At 61.3% G+C, this 25,787-nt stretch overlaps 11 protein-coding genes and 1 non-coding gene across 12 annotated transcripts; 5 read left to right on the top strand and 7 right to left on the bottom strand.

The window, feature by feature from the left end:
• Nucleotides 1–10: 10 nt before the first annotated feature.
• Nucleotides 11–1,525, top strand: PAN0_011d4309 (uncharacterized protein; the record flags this gene model as incomplete). Its single annotated transcript, XM_014800279.1, has 1 exon — nucleotides 11–1,525. One exon carries the CDS (start codon nucleotides 11–13, stop codon nucleotides 1,523–1,525), a length of 1,515 nt encoding a protein of 504 aa, XP_014655765.1.
• Nucleotides 1,526–2,021: 496 nt separating this feature from the next.
• Nucleotides 2,022–4,133, bottom strand: PAN0_011c4308 (r3h domain; the record flags this gene model as incomplete). The annotated part of the gene is made up of 1 exon (XM_014800278.1): nucleotides 2,022–4,133. The coding sequence occupies one exon, from the start codon at nucleotides 4,131–4,133 to the stop codon at nucleotides 2,022–2,024; it is 2,112 nt and encodes a 703-aa protein (XP_014655764.1).
• A 1,076-nt stretch (nucleotides 4,134–5,209) lies between these two features.
• Nucleotides 5,210–7,051, bottom strand: PAN0_011c4307 (folC bifunctional protein; the record flags this gene model as incomplete). Its single annotated transcript, XM_014800277.1, has 1 exon — nucleotides 5,210–7,051. The coding sequence occupies one exon, from the start codon at nucleotides 7,049–7,051 to the stop codon at nucleotides 5,210–5,212; it is 1,842 nt and encodes a 613-aa protein (XP_014655763.1).
• A 557-nt stretch (nucleotides 7,052–7,608) lies between these two features.
• PAN0_011d4306 (uncharacterized protein) lies at nucleotides 7,609–9,318 on the top strand (the record flags this gene model as incomplete). The annotated part of the gene is made up of 1 exon (XM_014800276.1): nucleotides 7,609–9,318. One exon carries the CDS (start codon nucleotides 7,609–7,611, stop codon nucleotides 9,316–9,318), a length of 1,710 nt encoding a protein of 569 aa, XP_014655762.1.
• A 98-nt stretch (nucleotides 9,319–9,416) lies between these two features.
• Nucleotides 9,417–11,732, bottom strand: PAN0_011c4305 (p-loop containing nucleoside triphosphate hydrolase protein; the record flags this gene model as incomplete). Its single annotated transcript, XM_014800275.1, has 1 exon — nucleotides 9,417–11,732. The coding sequence occupies one exon, from the start codon at nucleotides 11,730–11,732 to the stop codon at nucleotides 9,417–9,419; it is 2,316 nt and encodes a 771-aa protein (XP_014655761.1).
• Nucleotides 11,733–12,222: 490 nt separating this feature from the next.
• On the top strand, nucleotides 12,223–13,275 carry PAN0_011d4304 (cytochrome-b5 reductase; the record flags this gene model as incomplete). The annotated part of the gene is made up of 1 exon (XM_014800274.1): nucleotides 12,223–13,275. One exon carries the CDS (start codon nucleotides 12,223–12,225, stop codon nucleotides 13,273–13,275), a length of 1,053 nt encoding a protein of 350 aa, XP_014655760.1.
• A 1,300-nt stretch (nucleotides 13,276–14,575) lies between these two features.
• Nucleotides 14,576–16,339, top strand: PAN0_011d4303 (uncharacterized protein; the record flags this gene model as incomplete). Its single annotated transcript, XM_014800273.1, has 1 exon — nucleotides 14,576–16,339. One exon carries the CDS (start codon nucleotides 14,576–14,578, stop codon nucleotides 16,337–16,339), a length of 1,764 nt encoding a protein of 587 aa, XP_014655759.1.
• Nucleotides 16,340–16,549: 210 nt separating this feature from the next.
• On the bottom strand, nucleotides 16,550–19,120 carry PAN0_011c4302 (ubiquitin C-terminal hydrolase Ubp3; the record flags this gene model as incomplete). Its single annotated transcript, XM_014800272.1, has 1 exon — nucleotides 16,550–19,120. The coding sequence occupies one exon, from the start codon at nucleotides 19,118–19,120 to the stop codon at nucleotides 16,550–16,552; it is 2,571 nt and encodes an 856-aa protein (XP_014655758.1).
• Nucleotides 19,121–20,252: 1,132 nt separating this feature from the next.
• On the top strand, nucleotides 20,253–22,301 carry PAN0_011d4301 (uncharacterized protein; the record flags this gene model as incomplete). The annotated part of the gene is made up of 1 exon (XM_014800271.1): nucleotides 20,253–22,301. One exon carries the CDS (start codon nucleotides 20,253–20,255, stop codon nucleotides 22,299–22,301), a length of 2,049 nt encoding a protein of 682 aa, XP_014655757.1.
• An 84-nt stretch (nucleotides 22,302–22,385) lies between these two features.
• PAN0_011c4300 (nucleotide-diphospho-sugar transferase) lies at nucleotides 22,386–23,378 on the bottom strand (the record flags this gene model as incomplete). The annotated part of the gene is made up of 1 exon (XM_014800270.1): nucleotides 22,386–23,378. One exon carries the CDS (start codon nucleotides 23,376–23,378, stop codon nucleotides 22,386–22,388), a length of 993 nt encoding a protein of 330 aa, XP_014655756.1.
• Nucleotides 23,379–23,834: 456 nt separating this feature from the next.
• On the bottom strand, nucleotides 23,835–23,906 carry PAN0_t011c0002. The gene has a single exon. It is a non-coding gene; the product is annotated as a tRNA-Thr (tRNA).
• A 209-nt stretch (nucleotides 23,907–24,115) lies between these two features.
• On the bottom strand, nucleotides 24,116–25,526 carry PAN0_011c4299 (acyl-CoA dehydrogenase; the record flags this gene model as incomplete). Its single annotated transcript, XM_014800269.1, has 2 exons — nucleotides 24,116–24,207; nucleotides 24,290–25,526. 2 exons carry the CDS (start codon nucleotides 25,524–25,526, stop codon nucleotides 24,116–24,118), a joined length of 1,329 nt encoding a protein of 442 aa, XP_014655755.1.
• Between the last annotated feature and the right edge of the window lie 261 nt (nucleotides 25,527–25,787).

Raw genomic sequence — 25,787 nt, 5'->3', positions numbered from 1 at the left:
GATCGACATCATGGCAGACATTCCGCTGGACTACGGCTCGGCAGAGACCGACGCAGCAGCTGCTGCTGCCGCCATTCCGATGCAGGACGAAGCCATGGACGACGGCTCCCGACCCGACCAGGCTTCCAACTCTCGCTTCTACGCCCTCCCCACCGACCAGGCGGTCGAAGCAGGCGCGCAACGCGGACCTACCCCACTCACAGGCAACGAGCCTCCCACTCTAGACGACATCGCACTCATGGGAACCGAAGAGCCCACCGAGTCTCCAGGTCCGCCTGCCGTAGAGGGCGGCAGCGACATCCGGCTCGACACGCTGCTCATCGAAGGCGCGCCCATCACGCAGCTGTCCACCTCGCGTCTGTTTGCCTACCTCACGCACTACGGAGCGCAGCCGCTGGGTCTCGAGTGGATCGACGACCAGCGCTGCAAAGTGGTGTTTGCCGACGAGCGGTCTGCGCGTCTTGCGCTCGAGTATCTCTGCCCGTCGCCCGCGAGCGACGAGATGCAGCCCGTCGAATCGGATGTGACGCCGCTGCCCAACATCGATACGCTGCTCGAGTACGATCCGGACTCGTGGCACTCGGAGTTCATCACGTCGCTCGTCCAGCCGCGCAAGGCACACCGCGTGCCGGGCAAGCTGTACACGCACGTGGAGCGACAGGCTGCCCTCGCCGAGCAAGAGTCGCGCACGCAGATGGAAGCGGCGGTCTCCGAGCTGCCAGACGACGTGCCCGAAATCTACCGCGAGATGGAGCAGGAGGAGCGCAGGAACAAGCTCGAGAGCCGCGAGGTGCGCGAGCTGCGCAAGTTGCGCTCCGTGCTGTGGCTGCGTCACGCGGTCACCGATGTGGACCGCAAAGAGTCGCGCGCATCCACGCGCAGCCAGTGGTACAAGCGACACGGCTACGACGCCGGACGCGAGATCGTGCCCAAGCTGCTCCAGGTCGGCCAGGTGGCTGAGACCAAGGAGCTGTTCCCGGGCTACGAGCCGTCGTCGTCCGAGCCGCCGCGACGTCGCGACGAACGTAGATCCATGCTCGACGAGCTCGACTCGGAGTTGGATCGACACGTCGCATCGCGCACGGATGAGCCGGAGCGCAAGCCGGGCGAGATGATGGCCGACGCGGTTGCGCGGGGCGACGACGATCTGATGGACCGTCTCGGCTCGCGCAGCCGACGCCGCGAGCCTCGTTCCGACAGCGGTCGATGGGGCCACGACGCGTACTTGGCCAACGAGGATACACGGCGTAGGGGTCGCCGATCGCGACCGTCGGCAACCGAGATGGACGAAGAGCTCGACCGACACGCACGTCAGCGCCACCACGAGCGCGAACTTTCGCCTTCGCGCCGCGACTCGCCGTCGTCCAGTCACGTCCGGGTCAAGGGTAGAGGCAGGATGAAGGCTCCCGCTTCCGATGGGCGGTGGGACGATAGCCCCTCGCTTGCACAGCGCATGGACTCGGACGCCGCACCCAAACTGCTCAAGCGCATCCAGTCCAACTCGCTCGCGAGTCGGTTCACATAAGTTGGCCCCTTGAAAAAATTTGCGTACCATTCGCTGCTGTATCAAAATCGTATCCTCATCTTGGTCGATGTATGCGTGTGTGGTGTGATGTGCTATGCAAAGGCTCTTCTAAGCCAATGCCGTTCTTTTGAGGCGAAACCGCACCAGATTGAGCGGATGGAGCGTCGAATGTCTGGGATTCGGTGTGCGAACGTTACACGGCCGCTTTGCAATCAATGCGTCTTGGCTCGGCACCAGGCTGTCTAAGGGGTCGGAGGCTTCGAGTTTGGGTCCACGTGTCCTTCGATCGATCAATCGAAAGATCCATCGAACGGTCGATTGATGGATTTACTGTTCGATCGATCATCCGAACTGCTTCATCGCCCTCGCATTCTCACCCACACGCTTCCACTCAACAACCAACCGCACACAATGCCGACTGCGGTAACCTGAACAATGCTTGATCTGAACAATGCTGAATTGGCTGATGGAGATGCGAACGGATGATTGCAGATTCTCAAAACTCGAGTGGCTGGTGGGAGGTGGGTTCTAGATGGTCCAAGCCTGGGTATGCGTTGGTCTTGGAGGGGCTTCCGTTGATATGGAGCTGGAAGCCGCCGACGGGTGCAGTGGGTGGGGTGACGACGGGGAGGGCGCTGCTGTTGCTCGAGTTGGTCGAGACCCTGGACCTCACTGCAAAGTTGCGCAGATCCGTTCCGGGGGCAGGCGGGCCACGAGGCTGACGCAACAGGCTCGAATGCGTAGGCGAAGAGTTGTGGCTCGACGACTCGGTTCCACTCTGCGACGACGGCGTCGCATCCGGCTGCGAAAATAGACTCTGCAAACCAGCAGCTCCACCCGCAGCATTCGGCTGAGTTCGACGCCCCATGGTCGACGAATATCCGTCCCGCAGGTTGGTGTTGGATCGATGCGCCGACAGTGCACCACCCATACCTGCGCCGTAGCCGTGACCAGCATAGCCCGCATCGCGTTCGCCGCGCTTCATATCGGGTGCCGACTTCTTCATGCGCAGTCCGGCACGACCCGTCGTAGCCGCACTGCCCGGACCCAAGAAGCCGCCGGTGGAAGCGCCGTCCAAGCCTGCTGTGCGTTGCGTGCGTCCGATGGTCGACGCCTGCGAGCGCAACGGCCTCGCGGGCGCACTCACCTCGTTCTTGGTCACAATCACGTAGCGCTCCTCCCCATCGCCGAGCGAGTAGTGGAAGAGCCCCAGCCGCTGTGCGACGAGATGCACGGTGCGACGCTCCATGGGTGTGAGGCTGCGCGAAAAGGCGAGCTCGTCGCGCATGCGGTCGTCCTTGAAGAGCAGCACGCGCGAGTAGATCTCGAGCGTCGCAGCATCGTTGAGATCCAGCTCCTCCTTCTTTGCCGATGCGGCGCCCGCAGCGCCAGCAGCACCATTCGCCGCAGCGGCGGTGGGGTTGCTGGACGACGAAGGTGGACCGGCAGCACGACCTGCGCCGGCCGAAAGGTGCTGGGACGAGGGCACTTTGCGCAGCGAGTCCGCGGTGAGCGGAGCACGCACGCCCTGCTCAAAACCTTGCTGGTGTGCGCCGGCATCGAGCGCATATGCATCGGCAGCGTTGGCACTGCCAAACCCGGGCATGAGGTAGGCGTTGGCGGCATAATCGTCCTGATGACGACGACGCTCGCGCTCCCTCTCCTTTTCGAGCTGCATGCTCTGCATGCGCTTGATGGCCTTTTCCTTTTCGATGCGCTCCTTCTCGCCAGCCTGGAGCACCTTTTTGTACTCGACGCGCAGCTTGCGGCCGCTCACGTCGAAGCCGTTGAGCGCTGCCACGACGGCGTCGGCCTCCTCTGCACTGCGGAAGTTGGCAAAGGCAAGGCCGCGGAAGATGCCCTGGTCAAAGTGGTAGTTGAAGGCGTATGGCATGGGGATGCCGAGATCCTCGATGATCTCGAGCAGCTGCTCCCGCTTTACGCTGAAGGGGATGTTTTTGACGACGATGGCGGTGGGGATGACGTCGTCGTCGCCTGGTGCGAGTGCGTTGGCGTCGTGTGCGGGATAGGCTTGGAGGAGCGGGTTGTTGGTTTTGGGTGGCGAGGTGCCTGAGGGCGCGGTGTTGAGCGCGGAGGGGTCTTGGGAGCTCCACTGTGCGGGGATGGCGGCGCGGCTGGAAGCCTTGCGAGGGCCGTTGTGGGAGGAGCCAAAGTGGCCGGAGCCGTTGCTGGATCCGTTCATGCTGCCTGGAGCGAGGCTGTGACCAAAGGAGCCAAAGGCGCTGTTGGCGGCGAGACCGGCGGCGGAGCCAATGGAGCTGGTGAAGGTTTGGCCGGCGGAGGAAGGGTTGGAGCTGGTGGTATTGGGGGAGGAAGGGAAGAAGCGCTCGAAGCGTGCGGCTGCGCTCTGACCGAGCGAGTTGGGCGAGTGTGGGTGGTTTTGGGAGGAGAAGCCGGGCTGGCCGGGGAGGTCGGAGGTGAGGATGGTGGGCGAACGAAGCGAAGCGGGCTGACGAGGAGGCGTGGTAAAAGTTTGCTGCTGATGTTGCTGTGGCTGCTGTTGCTGTTGCTGTTGTTTTCTGGGGTCGTGCTGTGGATCGGAGAGGTTGAGACCTCGGAAGGCGTTGTGCATGGAGTCGGCGGTCATCATGATCTGTGCGTGTGGCGATGGGATGGTGGTCGAGTGGCGCTAGGTGCGGTGCGGGGCGTCAGGGGTGGTGCGTACGGCAAGCAGGGCTGCAGAAGATGACGTGCGATGGGCAAAGGTGAAATGAAGATGCGTCGCAGCTGCGGTGGTGAGGATCAGTGGGAGAGAAAAGTGCAAGGCAGAGGTGGTGAGCGTGTGCGTGTTCGTGACGTTGCGTGTCGTTAGATGAAGAGCGTGGGCTTGTTGCGTGGCAAGTGGGGTGGGGAGGGAGGAGGGAGAGAGGCAAGGGTGGAGATGATGGTGGTGGTGGTGGCGACGATCCGGGAAGCGCCAAGTCGAGCGGGGTGATGAAGGCAAGAAGGCGAGCAGGCGAGCAGGCGAGCAGGACAGGCGTGTACGACTTGCAGTACCTGCCAAGGAGCGGCGAGCTGAGGTTGAGGCTGAGACTGAGGCAGAGGCAGAGGCTGAGGGGCTGTAGAGCGAGCCATGTTCTCAGGGTCGTGCGTGCGGAAGCCTCTGGTGCAGCGCCAATCGGGAATCATGACGGCTGTCCTGCACCGCTCAGCAACCGCTCAGCAACCGCTCAGCAACCGCTCAGGGCGGAGAGTGGATTTGCCAAACACATCCCAACGACGGCCGGGCGAAAAAAGGGGCTCGAGAGCGACTCTCAGGGGTTCGTCCAGAGGGGCCCGGCGCTTCCCACAAGAAAAGTCGCCGCTCTCCTGTGGGCTTTGCCAACAAAAAGACACGCCGCCATGCATGACTCCTGAGCAGTGCAGCGTCAGCACACGCCTCCCTCAGCTGCACCTGCACCTAGCCGATCCTTTTTCTTTTTGTTTTTCTTTTTGTTTTTTTGAACATTTTTGGCGTGTCGGGCGTGGATGGCTATTCAACGTTTTGGCACGTCACCGCCTCGCAACGGTGCTTGGACCCTTTGCCAAACGCATCTCACCAGGATGGCAGACAGGGGCTTGCAGCCAAATTTCTTCCGGCACATCTCATGCTTCCCACCCCTCTCACAGCAAGTGCATCAATCACATCGCCTCTATTGAGATTTCTTCTGTGTTTGTGTGTGATCAGGGCCGCACAGTGGAGACGAGTCGATCGTCGAGACAACCGCTGTGTTGGAGGTGCGCCATCACGCCGCCCACCAGATGCAGCGATCCGGTGACGAGGCACTCGACACCCCCACCTTGACCCTGCTGCTGCTTCTGCGCTAGCTCGACCACGTGGTTGTGCAGCGCCTGGATGCTGGGGGTGATGCGCACCTCGGTCGACGAGCCGGGCACGAGCTGCTTCCACGTCTCGGCCAACTGCTTCTGCACCGTGAGATTGACAAGCTCGGCATCGTCGAGCAGCTTGGACGTCAGCTCGGACGACCAGCCGCCACCCTCAAACGTGATGTTGGTGGTGAAGATGGCCTCGTCAAAGTAGTCCTTGGCCAGCGCGTAGCGATCCGTGCCCGCCTTGGTCGACGCCGCTTCTTCACCACCATGCAGGCTTGCTTCGACTGCATCGAGAACCGACGAGAGCAGCTCGTGGGCATTGCGCCCGTTGGTGCAGTTGAACACAAAGATACGCTTCTTGCAATTCTCTTGACCCTGCTGCTGCTGCGTGGCCGTGTACCAGCCCAGACAGACGCTGAGCGAGTCGGTGGTGTGCGCGCCGTCCAGGTACCACGTCAGAGCCGCATCCGAACGAGCACTGGGCACCGTCTGGCATCGACCCGGCCACCTCGCATCCTCCAGGCCTTTCCTCTGCCACGCAGCCAACTCTCCTGCCGCTCCACGGTGCGCATGCTCCGTGTACGCCGAGCGACCCGCCTCGGACTCGAGAAAGGCGTTGACGAGCTCGAGCGCCACACTGGCGTTGGTGCGCTGGTGCACACCAGGCAGTCCAAGCTGTATGCTCTGGGGTGCTCCCGACGCGAGCGCAGGATGCACATCGACCATGCGCAGGCCGCTCACACGCACCTCGCTCGCCACGCGCTGCACCTCGTCCACCGCCGACCCGGGCTGGTGTGCCCAGCATACTGCGGGTGCGCCTTGCTTGAAGATGCCCGCCTTCTGCACCGCGATCTCCTCCACCGTGTTGCCCAGGATGGCCGTGTGGTCCAGGCCGAGCTGCGTGATGCCCGCCACTACGCACCGCGGCACAATGTTGGTCGAGTCGTACTTGCCGCCGATGCCCACCTCGAGGATCACCGGCTGCACACCCTCGCTCAGGAAGACGTGGAACGCCAGCAGCGTCAGGAAGCGAAAGTAGACGGGCCGCAGCGGCGTCAAGTCGAACTTGCGCGTGGGATTCTGTTCCAGACGATCCCACACCTGCCAAAAGTAGGCGGTGAAGAGCTCCTGCGATACGGGCACGCCGTTGATGCGGATGCGCTCGCGCACGCTCGTCATGTGCGGCGACGTGTACAGCCCCACCTTGGGCGGGTTCGAGGCGGACACGGGCGTGAGCTGACGCAGAAGCGAATCCACAAATGCCGAGGTGCTTCCCTTGCCTTTGGTGCCGGTGATGTGGATGGCGTTGAGCCGATTGAGGTCCGAGGTGGTGTAGCCGATGCGCTCCAGATACTCGACCATCTCGGGGATGGCAAAATCGAGCAGACGTCCGCCCGACTTGCGCAGCGCCTCGATGGTCGCCGCATTGCTCTGCAACGAGTTGAGCGCCTCGATCGCATCGTCGTACGTGCGCGTCGATGTGGCGGTGGCCGCGCTGCTGCTCTCGGCCTGTGCGCTCGACATGGCTCGGCTGGTCCTCAAAGGTGAAGCCGATGCAACGATGCTAGGCGTGCTTGAGAGTAAACGCAGGTGCCCGAACTGAAGGACGGGGGCGGACGACGGCCGAGCACAGATCGAAGGGAGAGCAGAGTGGAGATGCTGTCGTAGAGAGCGAGCCAAGGAGCGCCTCATAGACCTTGACCTTGTCGAGAAGCACTGGTGCCAGAGATGGCCGATGCGAGGTAGGCTCGATGCTCCTCCTCGACTTCATCTCGAAATCATCTTTTTGGTGCTGCTGCTGCTTCGACCCACGGACCAGGCCGAGTCTACTTTTTTGGCATTATTCACCTGCATCTCTTCTGACTCGAGCCAAACAGAAAAATTCATCTCCAGCTGCTTTACTTGCGGCCTAACAAATCTGACTTTTTTCAAAATAGCAACGCGGGGCCCCTCAAGCACAGAGCTGCAGCTGCAGCTGAGCTGCACCGGTGAGTCGCCCATCCGTTCATTCTTGACTTGCATGGTAGCGCGGCTGAGATCGTTGCTCTTTTTCACACAGCCGAGTCCCACCCTGACAGCAGCAGCAGCAGCAGCAGCAGCAGCAGGTGTTGGCCCGTCCACACCGCCAAAGCGACTGTCGCTTCAGCCTACACTCCACACGGCTGCCTCAGTTCGGCTGCTCTTGTTCGACGACCACCACCTCCCCGACTTTCGGCATCACTCGTTGCAAGTCGAGATCAATTCCCACCATGGTCGACGACTCCAACACCAAGCGCCCCACGCCGGCGCACGCTCCTGCCGATGCAGATGCCAAATCGCCGCGTGATGGCGACGACCACGACGACGAATCGACGCGCAAGCGAATCGCCTCGATCGCAACGCGCTTTGGCGGTATGGCCGCACAGGCATCGAGCCAGGCTACCCAAAAAGCCGCTGATGCCGCATCTCAGGCCACGGAGCAGGTGTCCAAGACCGTCTCGCCCACCGCCGCCCAGACCGCCGGCGTACTGCAGGCCATGGCGCTCTCGACCAAAAACGTCTTCTCCCCCGAACAACGCGCCAAGGAGGCAAAGTCGTGGTACGAGTACGAGTCGCCCCTCCACGTGCGTCGCAGCATCGCCGAGTTCGAGTCGCCCCTCCATGCGCGTCGCCGACTCGCAGCCATCGCCTCCCAGCTCGGCCTCGCCACCTCGTCCGCAAAGCAGGCTCCCGGCTTGCTCAGTGCGCTCTCCTCGGCATCTTCTGCCTCTTCATCGTCCAACTCGTCCGCTGGCAACAAGTGGGATACCGCAAGGCTGCCCGATTACCACGAGCTCCCATCGCACGGTGGGTGGCCGGGGTGTGCCTGGGATGTGTGGGGCAAAGGAGACCAGCTGGGCACGATCAACCTCCTCACCGAGTCGCTCGTCCTGCGTGCAGCAAAGCACGAGATCCAAACCGGACGAACCGTCTCGCTCAACTGGCCAATCCACCTCCCCGCCGAGCCGTTCTTTGCACGCAAGTCGGTGACGCACAAACCGTTCGGCAAGGGTGGGCGCGGATACACGGCGCCGCGCGATGCGTACGTTGCGTCGGTGCGCACCAAGAATCCCGACGTTCATGTGGTGGACGATGAGGCGGTGCCCATTAGCGACGAGCTGCTCGAGCTCAACACGCAGAGCGGCTCGCAGTGGGACGGTCTGCGTCACTATGGCCATTTGCCCCTCAGTGTGTTTTATGGCGGTGCATCGCGCGCGAGCATCCACGATTCGTTCAACGACCCTTCGCCCCAACCTGCGGATCCGGAGGCATGGAATACGCCGCAGGCCAAGGCAAGGAATGCGCTCGGTATCCACCACCTCGCTCAGCACGGGATTTGTGGAAGGGGTGTGCTGCTCGACGTGTTTGAGTATCTCTCCCACCACGGCACGGACAGCGTTCAACGCGAGCAGTACAGTTGGTCCAAATGGACCGAATATGGTGGGGGAAAAGGTTATGATCCGCGCTCGGGATTCCGCATCACAGTGGCTGATCTCGAAGCAACCGCCAAACACCAGGGTGTCGAATTGCGTCGAGGCGATATTCTGCTCGTGCGCTCCGGGTTTACGGCACGATACTACTCGCTCTCACCCGAGCAACGTGCAGCTTGGTCGGATCCCAATCCCAAGGAGGGAATGGGTATGCCGTTTGCCGGAGTCGAACAGAGCGATGACATGAAGCGCTTCATGTGGAACCACCACTTTGCAGCGGTGGCGGGTGACAGTCCTGCGTTCGAAGCAAGACCAACTAGGGACGGAGAGGCGATGCTGCACGAAACCTTCCTCGCCATGTGGGGGATGCCCATTGGAGAGCTGTTCGATCTGGAGGCACTCGCAAGTACGTGCAAACAGCTCGGCAGATACTCGTTCTACTTTGCGTCCTGGCCGCTCAATCTGTTCGGCGGCGTGGCTAGCACCGCCAATGCAAGCGCCACCTTCTAAGCTACCCCACTCTCACGCACAATGCAATCGACTCAATCCCTTCTACACAGTCTTGTGAATGAATGATCCTCGAGTATGATTGCCATATAACGACGCATCTAGGGCCTTGCAGTGGACTTGTTCTTGGACAGGATGATGCGTTTGTACTCGGCCACATCGCCCTTGAACTTTTCCACGCGGCCGCCATCCACGACCCACAGCTCGTGCAGGCAGTTGTGGATAAAAGTCTCGTCGTGCGAGATGCAGATCACGCCTCCGTTGAAGCGGTTGATCGCCTCGCACAGCGCATCCAGACCCTCGGTATCCAGGTGGTTCGTAGGCTCGTCCAGCAGCAGCACGTGCGGACGCATCATGCTGATATGCGCAAACGCCACACGCGACTTTTGTCCTCCCGAAAGCGTTGCGATCTTCTGCAATCCCGTCATGCCCTTGATACCAAACGCACCCAGATGCGAGCGGTACTCCTGCTCCGTCTTGCCGGGGTACTTGGACGCAAGGAACGACACCGGATTCGCATTCAGGTCGAGCTGGTCAATGTGGTGCTGGCTAAAGAAGCCCACGCGCAGCTTGCCGTTGCGCTTCTGGTCGCCCTGCAGCGGCGTGATCTCGCCCATGAGCAGCTTCATCAGCGTCGACTTACCCGCTCCGTTGGGGCCCACCACCGCCACACGGCTCTGCTGCGTAATGTCGAAATCCACACCCTTGAGCAGCAGCTTGTCGGGCCGGTAGCCGAACGTGACGTTGCTGATCTGCAGCAGCGGCAGCGGCAGCTTGTCCGCCTCGGGCAGGCGGAAGTGCACCACGTCGTCGTCCTCGGGCGGCTCGATGTTGGGCAGCTTCTCGAGCTGCTTGATCTTGCTCTGCGCCTGCGCGGCGCGGTTGGCATTGACGCGCCACCGGTCGATGAACGCCTGCAGCTGCGCACGCTGCAGCTGCACCGCCTCGTACTCGCGCTGCTGGTTGCGCCGTCGCTCCTCGCGCGTCTGGTAGAACTGGTCGAAATTGCCCTTGTAGTAGTCGAGCCGTTCGCTGTGCATGTGGATGATGTCCGTGGCGACGCGGTTGAGGAAGGCACGGTCGTGCGACACCACCAGCAGCGTGCCCTCGTAGTCGTTGACAAAGTAGTCCTCGAGCCACGCCAGCGCGTTGAGGTCGAGATGGTTCGACGGCTCGTCGAGCATGAGCAGATCGGGCTTGCAGAAGAGCGCACGTGCGAGCGCCAGTCGCATCCTCCAGCCTCCGGAGAAGGTCTTGGTGGCGCGCTGCTGGTCGTCCGTCTTGAAGCCGAGACCGTTGAGCAGAGCGGCGGCGCGTGCGGGGCCCGTCTCGGCCTCCATCTCCACCAGCTTGGCCTGCACCTCGCCCAGCCGCGTCGAGAGCTCTTCGCGCTTGATCTCGCGCTGGCGCGTCGGCATGTCCACCGCCGATCCGCGCGACAGCCCTGCCGCMGCCGCCTCTTCGCCCTCGGCACCCTCGGACTGCGACGCTGCTGCAGCTGCGGCTGCTGCATTGGCAGCTGCCACGGCGGCCGCCGCCGACTCCTCGAGCTTCTGCAGCTCGGCGTTGAGCTGCGCCTCTTCCTGCATGAGCTTCTCACGCCACACGTCGGCCTTGAGCACGCTGTCGATGGCCAAGGTGTCGTCGCCGACGATCTCCTGCTCGACGTACAGGATGGAGATCTGGGTGGGGATGGGGATCTCGCGCAGCGCCATGTTGCGCAGCAGCGTGGATTTACCCACACCGTTGCGGCCGATGAGACCGGCGCGGCGGCCGGCCTTGATGGTGAGCGTGGCGTTGGAGAGGATGCGGTTGGAGCCGAAGCTGACGTCGATGTTGGGGAGGTGGATGTCCTTGTTCTTGCCCTTGTTGCCCATGCTCTCGAGCGGGTTGACCTTGAGGAAGAGCTCCTCGTAGCTCGCCTGCTGCTTGGACTGCTGCACGAGCTTGCTCGACTCGTACAGGTCGCGCTGTGCACGCTTGGCGAGCTTGGCGCGCGTCTTGGCCTCCTGCTTCTCGAGCTTCTTGACGTCGACGGTGGAGCGGTTCTGCTTGGTCGTGCCGAGCGCAATGTCCACGCCGCCCGCCGTGTCGAAGCCCGAGGTGCGCGACATCTCGGTGTTGCGCATGTCGACCACCTTGTCGAGGCGCGTGAGGCCCGAGGCGTTGGCGGCATCGGCATCGTCATCGGGCAACTTGGACTGGATGAGTTCGAGCAGCTTGGGCAGCAGCGCGCTCACCTGCTTGGACGACGACGGGTCCGAGATGCACGCCGACTCGAGCATGGGCTTGACCACCGTCTCGAAGAGGTCCTCGGTAGGGTCGTCAGCAGCATCGTTGATGTAGCCGTCGAGGTACTCGACGACGGGATCGTCGAGTTTAGGCAGCGCCTTGCGAATGAGCGTTGCGGCCGCCATGTTGGGCGATGTCGGATCGGACTGTTGGTGGAAGCTGCAAAGACGCCGCGAAGGACAAGGCTGAGTCGGATGAAGAAGTCTGCCGCGCGCAACGTCCAAAAAATCTGCATTTGTAGCTGTTAGACCTTGGAGTGTAGCTCTGCTGACAAAATGTGACTAATTTGTACGGGCAGCTCGATCGCAAAGTGAGAGCGACGACCGTGCGCATCTTCGCGAGTTGATGCCGTGATTGCGAAGAAAATCCGATTTTGGGCTGCGCGATTGACAGGCGCACCGCCGATGACGTGAAGTCATAGCTGGCGTCTTCTCCTCCACTTGGCAGCGCCAAAAAAAGACAGGTTCAAGAGCAGTCTGGGAGCGTCACCCGGCTCACCCGAGAGGAGACCGAGGAGACCGCGCTCATCAGACGGGCAGCAGGACAAAGGTTGGAGTGAGCCAGCTTGCCTTTGCACCACCTACATCCACACATTCATCTGAGCTTTTCTTGACCATGTTGATCCGACCCGTTCTCTCTTCTTCGCTCGGCCAGGCGGCGCGCTCGAGCCTGCGCTCCAAGGCACCCGCAGTGCGCCAGTACGCGACCGAGGCCGGCAAGCCGTCGGGTGGCTCGAACCTGCCGCTGGTGCTTGCGCTGGGCGGTGTGGCGGGTCTGGGAGCTTGGTACTCGCTGGGCGGCTTCGACGACCCCAAGAAGGCCAAGAACAAGGTGCAGGAGAAGGGCCAGGAGGCGGTTGACCAGGCCAAGGCGGCCGTATCGGGCGGTGCGCTCAACAAGGACCAGTTTGTCGAGTTTACGCTCAAGGAGATCAAGCCGTACAACCACGACTCTGCGACGCTGGTGTTTGAGCTGCCGGACGGCAAGAAGCCCGGTATGAATGTCGCCTCGGCTGTTGTGGTCAAGGCGGTGGGCGACGGTCTGAAGGACGACAAGGGCAAAGACGTCATCCGTCCCTACACGCCCATCACGTCGCCCGACACCGAGGGCCACATGGACTTCCTGGTGAAGAAGTACCCGGGCGGACTGATGACCACGCACATGCACTCGATGAAGCCGGGCGACAAGCTGGGCATCAAGGGTCCCATCGCCAAGTTCCCCTACAAGGCGAACGAGTTTGAATCGATCGGCCTCATCGCCGGCGGCTCGGGCATCACGCCCATGTGGCAGGTGATGCAGGCCGTCGCGTCGAACCCCGAGGACAAGACGCAGGTGACGCTGATCTACACCAACAAGAGCGAGAAGGACATCCTGCTGCGCGAGGAGTTTGACCAGCTCGCCAAGACGGACAAGCGCTTCACGGTGGTGTACGGCCTCGACAAGCTGCCCAAGGGCTTCAACGGCTTCGAGGGCTACGTGACGCCCGAGCTCATCACCAAGCACCTGCCCAAGCCCGAGCAGGCGGGCAAGGCCAAGATCTTTGTGTGCGGCCCGCCGCCCCAGGTGGAGGCCATCAGCGGCGGCAAGGGCCCCAAGGGCAGCCAGGGCGAGCTCAAGGGCCTCCTCGCCCAGATGGGCTACACTCCCGAGCAGGTGTACAAGTTCTAGATAGGCTTTTGCTCAGCTTTGCTGGCTTCAGTCTGCAACAGCTTCAGAGTGGAGACTAGATCGTTATCGACACCAGAACAATTGAAAGTGCGTGACCCGTGTCTGTCGTTGCGGTGTGAGGGCTGCGAGGATGAGGACATCAGCGATACGAGTGCAGCCAATTTTTTGGCATAGGGTACTTTCAGCGATCTGACACCTTGAAAAAATTCCCGATTAGGCAGGTTGGAAGCTGCAGTGCGCTTCGCTTCTACGCGTGGCTGCTTTGGGCGCGATGCGCAGGAACTCTCAGGCCAAAACAATAAGTTACGCGACACTGGCGCATCCGCCACAGGTCCCACGGCTCAGGGGCGGCGTGCATCCATGCGAGACCCAAAGCGTCGGGCGGTGGCGCCTGCAGAGGTGTCAAACTCTGCCCGCCATCCACAACGGCGTCTTTATTTTTCTCGCATCATCAAAGCAAGCTTCTCTCAAACACACATACAGCCATCAGGACCGTCGGGAGGCTGGCAAGTTACTCATGCCGAGGTTTCGGGTCTGGGTATGCAGGGGGCGAAAGAGGCTCAGGGATAGCGTCGGGGCGAGTTTGCATCAAAGCAGCCCAGCCGTGTGGAAGGCGGAGATTCAAAGTGGACCTGCGAAGCTGCGGTGTAGAATCGTGCTTGAATTTTTTTGGGCTGGGTTGGCATCCCCCTGTCGTAACGGCGTTTGGCCCGGAACAGCAGCCGGTAGAGTCTATTGTTGCAGCCCCCCCATGTGATCATCCTGCCCATCACCAGTGGTGAAGAATAGTACAGAGATGCGGGGCGTGGGAGTTCGGTTGAACGTAGCTTGCGAACGGCGAGAGGTTTAGGAGGCGCGATGCTCGCAACGACGACTTGGGCGGATATCGGACGCACTAGTTGACAAACGAGCAGTAGCCGGGGCAGCGCCGCCAAGCCGAGGTAGAGTTGGCCAGCCTCGAGTGTGCAGTCTGGTCTGCCGTGACAAGCTTGAATGCACTCCGTCGATCCTCCGGCCTCGCTTGCTGTCTGAACCCCCGCGCGCTCCGCCAAGACGCGGGCATGATGCGCCAGTAGACTCTATCCGTCCGCCCCGGCTGACGCTTGCTTCGCCAGTCTCTGCTCCCAGTATCGTGAATCCGACCGAGGGGAGCGGCTGAGCGCGCATCCGTATATACACGCAGCTGCATCGCTACCAGCTCCGCCCAACTCTCCGCCCCATCCACATCTCTCTTTCCTTTCCCCTCCCCTCTTCCTCGTCCATTCGCACTACCATCATCTCGATTGGGAGCTTCATCGCGATGCCGGGTATCTCCAAGAAGCCGTCGTTCTCGCACCACGACAGTGCGCCCTCGAGCCCGTCCAAGAAGACGGTGCGGTTGGCCGAGAATCCGCACGTGTCGGCATTCCTCTCGCCCAAGTCGCGCATCTTTACCGGTGGACATGGCTATCCGGGTCCGCCCGGTCCCATGGCGCGCCAGAGCTATGCATCCGCCTCGGCTGTGCCCGATGCATTCTCGGTCAACGGCAAGCAGCTGACGCCGGACGAAGTGGCCCAAAAGATCGCCTCCATGCTCAAGCCCGGTCCGCCGTTCTTCAGCCGCGTCTCCAACGCAGACCTCATCGACTTTATCTCGGACGGCAGCATTATGAACTGCGACAAACTTCGCGCGGCCGCCGCGGAGGTGGAGGAACGCAAGCATGCCAACCGTGCCCTGACGGCCTTCGTTCCCTCGGGTACGGTGGTTCGTCGTCGTGCCGAGGAGGAACGCTGGACGGGCGTGGGTACGGTTTGGTCGTCGCTCGAAGGTTTACCTGCCGGTGCATCGTGGGGTCAAATCCCCACTACCGGATCCACCCTGAGCGTACGATCCCAATCGGGAGTAGAGGACGATGGCATGTGGAACGCCATCACGCTCAGCTGCGATCTCGACTGCACCACCGTCGAACTCGCCAAGAGCGTCGTCGTCCCCACCGCCGTACTGCACGACCACCACTTTTTCAACGGAAACGCCGACTCGCTCTTCCAAGACATCGGCGCCGGCATCAAGTTCAAGTTCGACAGCCTCACCAGCAAGACGTCGCTGCGACACAAGCCGAGCTCGTCCAACCTGGGCGGTGGGTCCAAGATCATGCCGAGCTATCTGTCGCTTTCGGCATACACGGATCCGAACAACGCCTTCACCTCGTCGGCATTCGAACTCAAGTGGCCCAGTTGGATGCCGTGGGTCAAGAAATCCACCAACCCGGAGACGGCTGCACCGGAAACTCCGGTGGCGGGAGGTCAGAAACGTGTCTGGGTCCCCAGCTCCACCAAGATCTCGATCCATGCTTCGTGGTGGGGCTATAATCTGTACCTGCCTCAGCCGGTGTTGGATTCGCTAGACGGCGATGTGGACGAGGCCGAGAAGGTGGCGAACCTGATCAACAAGTGTCTGACGTACATCCTCAACAACGTCCCCGCTGGTCTGCCCACTGCCTTCGGCGCGGTGATTACCATCCTCAAGGCAATTGCTCCTACCACGGGCTACATTTCGACGTTCATCGGTTGGAGTTGGGATACCATCAAGAGCTTCAACAAGGGTCAGGGCGTCGTATTGAGTGCCACCTGGATCCTGCCCGTCGCGCTCATTCCCAGAGCTTGGGACGCTCCCACCAACCCTAACTCCCCAACCCCCACTCCCACCGATCCTACAGCTACCCCGACCACCCCAACTACACCGACTACACCGACGACACCGAGTGCGCCGACTGCACCGGTGGCCACGGCTCCGAGTGGTGATTCGGGTTCAGGTATGCTGGCTACCGCTCAGGATGTGACTGATCCGGAGAGTGTTCCGCTTCCGGACCCGAATGCGCCCGCTGTGCCTGCTCCAGGCGCCACGCTGCCTCCCGCCAACCCGAGCACGGTCAACATCGACCTCTCGCCGCCTCCGGCCAACGATACCGCCAACGCCACCTACCCCGGCGATGCGCGCGGCCGCGGTGGAGACCCCTCCACCTCGGCCCCCATGGGCAACACCCCCGCCCCCGCCAACCAGACCCCCATCGACGCCGAGTCCTAATCCCATCTCGATGATGATGATGATGATGAACAATTTCTCTCTGTCATGACCCCGCAACGATTCCAGCTCACGACCCGCGTTTAAGCTTTTCTATTGTCGCAATGCCATCCTTGTCCCGAACTTTCCTGCGCCGCGTGAGACTGAATGAATGCGAAATGTGATTGCGAGTGAGTACACCGAAACTGCTAGAGAAAGAGAAGAGGCGCGCGTCTACTTGCTCCAGCCCGGCACCGTCTTGCGCGCCGGCGTGGGCTTGGGCGAGTCGTGCTGCGTGCGCGGCGATGATGCGGCCGAATCCGCATGTCCGTTGGTCAGCTTGGCGCCCGCGCCACTCTTGGCCTGCTTGCCCTTTGCGGCCGCCGCCGCTGCCGCCGCGTGGCTGCCGTTTGCCTTGACCGCTACCGTCGGCTTGACCGGTGCCGCCGCCTTGGCCGTGGCAGGCGCAGCTACCGGACTCGGCGTGGCACTGGCCTCTGCCTCTCCTTGAAGCTCGCGTCGGTAGAAGAGGAGGTAGGCAAGCCCGTCGTGACCGTAGTCCTTGTTGGCCGACGCGGCGTTGCGCACCACGTGCTCGGTGGGGATGGGGTGGAAGAGCGTGTCGTCAATGTGCAGCCACGAGTGGCCGTCCTGGCGCAGCACGTCGACGGTGTAGTGTCCGCCCGAAGCGTGGCGGCCGTGGTGGTAGACGATGCCAAACAGGCGGTAGCGCGGGCGCGGCTGCGCGCGCATGGCGGGGCTTAGCACCTCGGGCGCAATGTCGAGCGTGGTGCCGTACGCGAGCGGCTTCTGGCTCTTTTGCACACCACCGATCTCGTCGTAGATGAAGCGCTTGAGGTGGAGCACGAGCACGGGCGGCAGCGACTCAATAAAGACCTGCTTGGTGGCATCGACCTGAGCGGCGCGTGCGGGCGACCAGACGCCCGGGATGATCTCGGGCTCGGTGAGGTGAAGCAGCGCGTCCTCGATGGACTGGACGTGGGCGGGCTGAATGTCGAGCTGGAGCGGCTGATACGGCTCGAGCGTGACGCTGTCCTTGGCACCGGGCGTCTTGAGCACGCTGCGAAGCTTGCCGCCAAAGATGCGGGTGATGGGCGATTCCGAGGTGGAGGTGGTGCGCGTGTAGGCGGTCTTGCCCTTCTGGCCCACCTCCATCCAGCCTTGCTCCGAGGGGCTGACGGGCCTCATGACTTCACGCTCGACGATCTCGTCGTCGTCAAGTGCAGCCTCGAGACCGAGGCCGATGGCATCGGCGGAGGAGCCGTCCTTGTTGATGCGGACGCCGAGACGGCGCAGATCATCGTCCGAGACGCCGTTGAGCTTCTTCTCCTCCTCGGACATCTTTGCGAGCAGGCCATTGGGGCCGCTGGCGGATTGTGCGAGTTTGAGTGCCGATCTGCGTTGCGCAGAGATGAGCTCCTCATGCAGGGTGTCGAGGAAGAAGCCGAGGAACTCCTCTGCGTCCTCCTGGTGACCTCTGCGCATCTGATCGAAGCGCTTGTTGAGGCGCATGGCATCGTAGACGAATTCGGGCAGGAAAGGTTCGGAGGCGGCGGCAGCGGCCGAGGCATCTTGACCGGGGAGGGGGCCGTCGTTGAGAGCATGCGAGGCGTCGGCGGGGAGGAACTCGCGGAGGAAGTGGATGACGGCCTCCATGAGCGGGGTTGCGTTGCCAAAGTCGGCGGGGACCTCGTTGCCGACGAGGGTGAAGAGGTTGTAAAAGGGAGCGCAGTAGACGAGCGTCTGGAGGATGGCGTTGGCAAAGCAAAAGTTGCCCTTGTTGACGAGGCCGCGCGGGTGTGTGACGGGAGCGTCGAAGCGGGTGTGGGCGTCTGCGAGGAGGCGTTCGAGGCTCATGAGGGCGGGCTTGGACGCGGAAGCGGCGGACTTGCGCGACGACTTTTTGGCACTAGAGGAGGCCTTGGGAGAGCGTGCGGGGGAAGCGGCGGCGGAAGAGGAATCGTGCGAGTCGCTCACGTTGACGCTGACGCCGATGGGAGCGTTGGAAGCCAGGCCGTTCCGGCCGAGGGTTTGAGCCCATGATTTGGGCGTTCCCCAAGCGTTGAGTTTGGGTGCTGCGAGTTGAGGGGTGGATGTGGTGGTGGAGGTGGCTGCATTGGAGTCGGCTGCGGTGATGCTGGTTGCTTCTGTGAGGGAGGATGCTGCGAGATCAGGATGTTCTGATGTGAGCGGGGAGGATGGGTGTGTGGAGATGGAGGAGGGAGCTGGCGTGCTGTCTGCGGTGGTGGCGGTGTTGAGGTGGGCAGGTTGGCGCGGGCGAGGGCGGGTTGCGGTTGTTGGCAGGGTATCGAGGAGCACGGCGAAGCTGGGGAACTGGGAAGGGTCGGGTCGGCAGCGATAAGAGAGGGTGAGCGCGGGTGCGTTGGCTGGCGAAGGCGGGCGGAAAGCGGCCGAGAGGTGGGCCTCCTGAAGCGACTGCAAGTGTGGATCGAGCGTTTGCGGCTGTGATTGTGATTGTGATTGTTGCGCTGCCCTTCTTTGCCTGGAAAGGGGCGAGGGCTGGCCTGGTTGACGGAAAGTAACACCGGTAGAGTGCGATTTTTGCGATGAGGTGGTTAGTGTTGATGCGTGGTGGTCGTGCAGTGATGATGGCGATACAAATGATGGCGGCGCAGTGCCAGACGAGGAGGAGTGGTTTGCTGATAGCCATGCGGACGTGGAAGGCTGGCTGTATGCGGTGTCTTTGATAGACGAGGAGGCTTGCGAAGGCACCGTCGACGACGACGAGGCCGAATGCTCTGCTTGCTCTATCGGAGGAGCCATGGCGGAGTATGGCGCAGACGCTTGAAGAGAAGTGAATCCTTTTCGAAGTGGTGAGGGCCGTTGTCGATGGCTGAGGATGGAGCCGGGATGAAGCCTGGTGCCAAGATCAATTAAGCGGCGGGACGAAAGGAGCGTAAGCTAGAGGCAAGGGGGGTAGAGCTCGCGCAAGGACGGAGAGGGTGTGAGAAGAAGAGGACGAGGAAGAAGGAGGCGCCGTGGTGGGTCTGGCAGAGAAGGATGAAGAGACAAAGGGACTCTTGATGAGTTGGGCGCAGCCGTTGAGTTTTGGGAATTTTGGCTGATGAGAGCGTTGGCAGTTGGAGCTGCTCCCCCGCCTCGGTGTGACGAGATGGCGCAGCGGCTCAGCCTCCCTCACGCGGCCTTGGCTTTGGATTTGGCTTTGGATTTGGCTGTGGATTTGGCTGTGGATTTTTGGCCATCATCGTGCGATCTGCTGCTGCGCTCCACGCTCCACCCACCCAAAAAGAAAAGGGCAATCCCTCCGAAATTCGTCAAAAAAAAGGCTCCACCAAAAATGTGCTACAAAAATGAGAAGATTCTCGAATCGATCCTGCCAGTCCCACCCAACACAAAAAGCGCAAGACGGCAGGAGGCAGCCAGGCATCGGCGATTTTGTTTCTTCTTTTTTGGCCACCTTTTTTTTCTTCCAGAGTTGGTCGGCTTGACAGCGGGAGAGGCGGCCAAAAAATGTTCAAATTTGACGGCCGATGCGGAGAAGTCAAGGCTCGAGTGTGATGCGCGGCAAGAAAGGTGCGGACAACCGCTGCATTCAACACATACGCTCGCCTTCTTCTTCTTCCTCCTCCGCACACCACCTCCTTGCACACTCGATGCTCATCAGACTACGCCTCTCAAGCAGCCGCAACACTCTCGGTCACACCTCATTCTATTGCGCACATCCGCGCTCTCGCACCTTTGCTGTCTGTCCGACTCGGTCCTACCTGGCAACGCTCATCCCGCCTTCCACTCCACCACAGCTCTTGCTTCTCCCATAGCCATGGTTCAGCTCCGTTGACACCGGCATAGCACTCTCAGCATCAGCTTCATCCTCGCTGCGCACTGGCTGACATGCACCCTTGACTCGCTCGACTCGGCGCGCCCTCGTTCAACCATGACACAACTCGACCCGCTCTCGCAGGCGCTCATGGCCACCTCGCTCCACTCGGATCCTCCTTCCGACATGGCCGCATCCAATCCGGCTCGTCCGGTCACCTTTGCCTCGGCGCTTCGATCCGGTCAGGCTTCGTCACCAGCGATTCTCTCGCGTCAGGCAACGCCGCCACAAACAGTCGCAGCACCCCCCGCATCAGCGCTGGCATCAACGTCCACCTCTCCGCTTGCGTTTCCGCTTGCGTCTTCGCCACTCGATGACACCATCCTCCAGGCCATGCGCAAGCGTGACGATCGCATCTTCTTCAGCCAGTACGAGAATCAGATGTCCGTCTTTGTCCGCGATCCCTCCCGCTCCAACCTCGAGCTCGCGCCGATGAATGCCTACCAGCGATTGCTCGTCCACAGATGCGCCGATCAGTTCCACCTCGATCACCATCTCGACCGTGCCACACAGTGCATCACCCTCTCCAGAACCTCGCTCACCACGCATCCACCGGTCCTTCTCTCGCTCCGAGCACGCCAACACGTCGCTCAGCGTGACGGCATCGATCCTGTCGACGCCGCAGCCCAATCCACTCCTCCCACCATGCTTGCTGCTGCCGCTGCACCTTCCAGTGGTCCCAGCACCGGCGCCGCGACGCCTGCCGCGCAGGATTCGGCAACCTCATCGCCTCGCGTCGTCCCAACCGCCACCGGCACTCCCCCCTCGGCGCACCCCTCAGCACCCAAAGCCGCTTTCAAGATCATGCGTCGCGATCCCTCCAGCAGTCGCCATTCTCGTCTGCGCGACGACGCATCCGCCAGCAACAGCGACTCGGAACGCACCAACACCGCAAAGGCGCGCAAGGACATGACGCTCGAAGAACGCGAGGCCTCCTACAAGGCCGCACGCGCTCGCATCTTTGGCGACCTTGCCTCTGCTGACTCGACCTCTCCCACCTCGTCCTCATCCCAACTCGGTCAATTCAAGGAGAACGACCTCGCCAAGGATGCCGGCACCACCAGCGAGTCAAAGCAATCGCCGGCAAGCTCGGCTGCCTCGAGCCCCGTCGCATCCATCGCAGGCGCACGATCCGGCAGTCGCAAAAAGGTGCCCTCCTCCAGCTCGTCAACCGCAAGCCAAGACGGCTCGTCCCAGCGTACGCGCACCTCCCGAAGAGCTGGCTCCAACCGTGCCACCGACGGCTACACCGACGATCTTGACTTCTGCCGCACGCTCCCACTGCCCACTGTCTCGCCCTCGCTCGTCGCTGCAGGTCCGTCACAGCCCAGCCCTCTGGCGCTGCCTACCCACGCCGGCCATGGCTATTTCGGCTCGCCACAGCCACTCCATCCGCAGCAGTCCCAGTCGAATCCCAACCTGCGCTCAAGGGCTCCCGCTTTCTATCCGAATGGTGCCATCACTCCCACATACACGCCTACTGGCATGATGGCTGCGCCGGACGCAACAGCGCCACACGGGCTCGCGGCCAACTATGTACACGACTATGCGCGTCACTACGCGAACCACCCTCCCGCGCACGCGCAGCGATCATGGCAGCCACCAAGAGACGCATCCGAGACTGAAGCGTTCCCCGCGCTGTCCGGTGGCGCAGCTGGTCCGAACGGATACAACACAGCCAGGCCGGTCAACGGTGTGGGTGCTTGGGCGCAGCACGCCTCGGCGCACACCAACGGCCGCACCATGCAGGCGTCCTATGCGCAACCACCGGCCTTGCAGTACGCACCGGGGATGAATGCATGCGCGCAAGGCTACGGACATGCGGGTTCAGGCACGCACAGTGCCAACAGCAGCCGGACGAGCTCGCAGCGCGGAGGCGGCCGCGCAGCCCGCGACGACGCGGTGAGTGTGGGATCCATGTCGTCCGCCGCCTCGTCGCGCAGTGCGAGCTTCAGCGGCGCCAGCGCGAGCGCAAGCACCGCACACCCGCCAGCCAAGGACGCGAATCCCGCCAACGCCGCACCCAAGGCACATCCGTCACTTCCATCCAGGCCAGCATGGATCGCATCGGCCAAGACGCCCGATTCCACACACCGAACCACATAGCAGTTCTGCTCACCGCACCATTCAAAAAGCAAGGCAAATCCACACTGTAGACTCGCTCCCTTTTGGTATTGACTCGTGAATGCGTCAGAGCGACATGTACTTTTCCACGCACTCTTGCCAGTCGTCCTTGTCGATCGTGATTCCCTCGCCCTTCGCGGTGAGGTTGGCCTTGACGTGATCGAACGCCTGCCACCACCAGTTGTGTACGTGTGCATCCGGATCGTTTTTGTTACGCTCCGAACCTGGTCTGCCGAGGTTCCATGGCTTATCGAGGATATAATGCACATTGACCGCATCCTCGTCCGTCCAAATATTGGCATGGACGAGCGGAAGTTTCTTGAGTGCATTGTACTTGTACGGCAGATACTTGATGTGTCTTGTCTGCGTGTTGAAAAAGTCGGCGAGGAAGTCTTGATCCGGGAACCTGTATTCCTGCACCCTCGGATCGGTATTGATCGCCGCAATCATTTCCTCCATCGTAGCCTTCGACGGTGTAAGCAACACAAGACCGCTATTGATCAACTTGCCCGGCCTCGGCGTTTCCTTTGTTGGCTGTACCACACTCTGTGGATCCTTCGCTTGGGGCAGAGTTTGACCAGTGAATCCACAGTTTTCGGGGATCCAGTTATCGGGATACGTGGCGATTCGATTCGGGTTGCAGGTGCAAGCCCAACTGGCTGCAATCCACTCCCCCTCTTCCTCGGGAAAGACAGGCGGGGAGAGAAGTTCGTCCATATTGCGTCGTACGAGCATGTCCGAATCCACCAGCGCCACCCTTCCGTACTCGGTCAGCTCGAACGCGCGCAACTTGGTCCACACCTCGTTGAACCTCGCATACGCCAGCCCCGTCGCCACCGATTCGGGGTAGATAGGCTCGATCTCGCGAATCACCACCCTACCCTCTGGCAACATCGACGTCAAAATCCCCCGAGCTCGAGTGCTGAGTTTGGTGGTAGCCATGATGACAAGTGGATACGCAGACGCATGTTGGACCAGCAGCGTATGCGCGAATACCACCACTCCCGGCAGCAAATGCTCCGACGTAAGCAGCGTTGCCCACGCGCACTTTACCGACATCGTGACGAAGAGTTGTAGAAGATGGTGGTGGAAGGAGGAGGTGGGATCGTGTCGTGTGCAGGAAGGAGGTTGGCGCATGCGGCCTGTGCGCTGAGCAAAGCCGATCCGATTTCACCTGCATGCAGCAGATCGCAGCCACCCCACTTTGACAGCCACGCGAATCGCAGGATCGACAAAAAGACACGCGTCGGCCTCCACCCTCGCCAAATTTCCGTTCTTCTCAATCAAGCCCAAGCCCTCAAACAACAGCGCCCGCCAACCGCCGCAAAAGCTCATCACCAGCTTTCGCATCAAGCTTTATTCTGCCAGAGGACACAGTGTAACAGCACACCGAAACAAAATGTCGCAGTCTACTTTGCTGTCGAGCAAGAGCGACTATTGCTTTCTCAGACTTGATAGAAAATGTGGGTGGGTGCAAATAAAAAGGCGCAAGAAAAAAGGAACACAACACGTGCCTGCCTCCTAGCCGACTCGAACGACTGACCTCTTCATTACTAGTGAAGTGCTCTACCGCTGAGCTAAGGAGGCACGTTTTTTCGATGTAAGTTGGCGGAAACATTGCGAAGATATTCTGCTTTGGCGGGAACCACCAATCTTAGTTCGGCTGGCACTCACTTCATATGCACACGCGATTCCTTCGTCAATCAAGTACCTCACCGACCACGACCTCGTATCCGACATATCAGCTTAACATTTGACATAAACAAAGCATACAAGCCTCACTGTCGAGAGGCGATTCAGAACTTGCTCTGGGGGCCGACAAGCTTGAGCTGCTGGCGCACGCCCAGGTCGATCATCACGTCCTCGCTTCCGCCGGGCACGGTGAGCGCTACAAGTGCCACCACGAACAAGGAGGAGGAGGATGTCAGCACACGCTCGTGTCATCAGCAGCAGGGGGGAGGGCAACTTACCCTTGACTTCGCGCCAGATGCGCTCGATGCGTTCGCCGGTGCCGCCCTTGGTGAGGCCCATGCCTCCGAGCAGATGCACTGCCTCGCGCACCACCTTCTCCAGCACGATACCGGCATGCGCCTTGAGCAGCGCACACGTGCCGCCGGTGAGCAGGTTCGACTGCGCAATTGTCAAATTAAGTTGCTGGAAAATGATGCTTTCCGTCCAGGCTTGCAGCGCCTCCACCTCGCGCGCCATGTGGCCAATTTTGTGGCGCACCACCGGCTGCTCGATCAACGTCTTGCCAAACACCTCTCGTCGTCGTGTGTGCGCAATCGCATCCTCCATACACACCCTAGCATAGCGTAAGGCTGTGTAGGCGATCGTCATCCGCTCGTGATTGAAGTTAAAGAACACCAGCTTCAGACCTTCTCCTTCCTTGCCGATGAGGTTCTCGACGGGGACCTTGACGTCGTCATACTCGACGATGGTCGTGCCCGAAGCTCCGCCGGGGAGCATCTTCATTTGTTTGGTGGTAACACCGGGTCCGCGAGGGATCATGAGCAGTGAAATGCCGCCCGACTCGCCCGCCTTGCCCGACGTGCGAACGGCTGTGGTGAACCAGTCCGAGTAGATTCCGTTGGTGATCCACTTCTTGCTGCCGTTGACGAGGTAGTACTTCTTGCCGTTCTCTTCGATCAGCGTCGCCTCGGTGCTGAGGTTGGCGACGTTGCTGCCGGCAAGGGGCTCAGTGATGGCAAGGCAGATTCGCTTGCGACCCGTGAAGATCTCGGGGAGCCAGCGTGCCTTCTGCTCGTCGCTGGCAAAGTGCATGATGGGGCCGGAGCCATACGTAAGGCCGCCAATCAGGCCCATCAATACCGGGCTGGCGCAGCGGTTGAGTTCGTCCCAGATGATGTAGTCGTGAATGTTGTTCCACTCCTCCATCTTGATGCCGGCCGGAAGGCCGACACCAGCAGCTTGGGCGATCTTGGCGATCTTGGGATCGACGTGCACGCCCGTGGCGAAAGCAAAAAGTACGCCGTCCTTGGCAGCGCGCTGGTACGCCTCATCGTCGTTGATGACGCCAGCCTCCTCGTACTTGGCCCCAAGCTTGATCAGGACCTCGTCACACCAAACGCGGCACCACTCGCGAAGTTGAACATGAGAAGGCGAGGTGAAGATCGAGGATGGCAGCCCCTGAATCCATGGCGCCTCGGAAAAGGGGACGGTCGGTTTGGTGAGCTTGGTCGACATGGTTAAACTTGAGAGCGGTTTTGGTGGTGGTCGGATACAAGGTTTCGGGATGCCAAGCCATTGCAGAGAAACCCCACGAACCCCTTCCGCCTTGCCGCTTTGCGAGACAGCACAGACCCTCGCGAAGGCTTAGCGGCGTGCGCGCCTAAAGTGGCACTAACTCTCACGCTCGGCTTGACAGCTCCGACAGGAATGCATCGCGCCGGCTCACAACCGAAGCCGATGGACCGGTAGAAAGTAAAAAACTAAGCCATCAGTTTT

The sequence above is a fragment of the Moesziomyces antarcticus genome (assembly GCF_000747765.1).
Source record: "Moesziomyces antarcticus DNA, scaffold: scaffold_v10011, strain JCM 10317, whole genome shotgun sequence".
NCBI lineage: Eukaryota > Fungi > Basidiomycota > Ustilaginomycetes > Ustilaginales > Ustilaginaceae > Moesziomyces > Moesziomyces antarcticus.
Note: the sequence above shows the minus strand (reverse complement) of the source record. Positions and strands in the feature narration are given on the sequence as shown.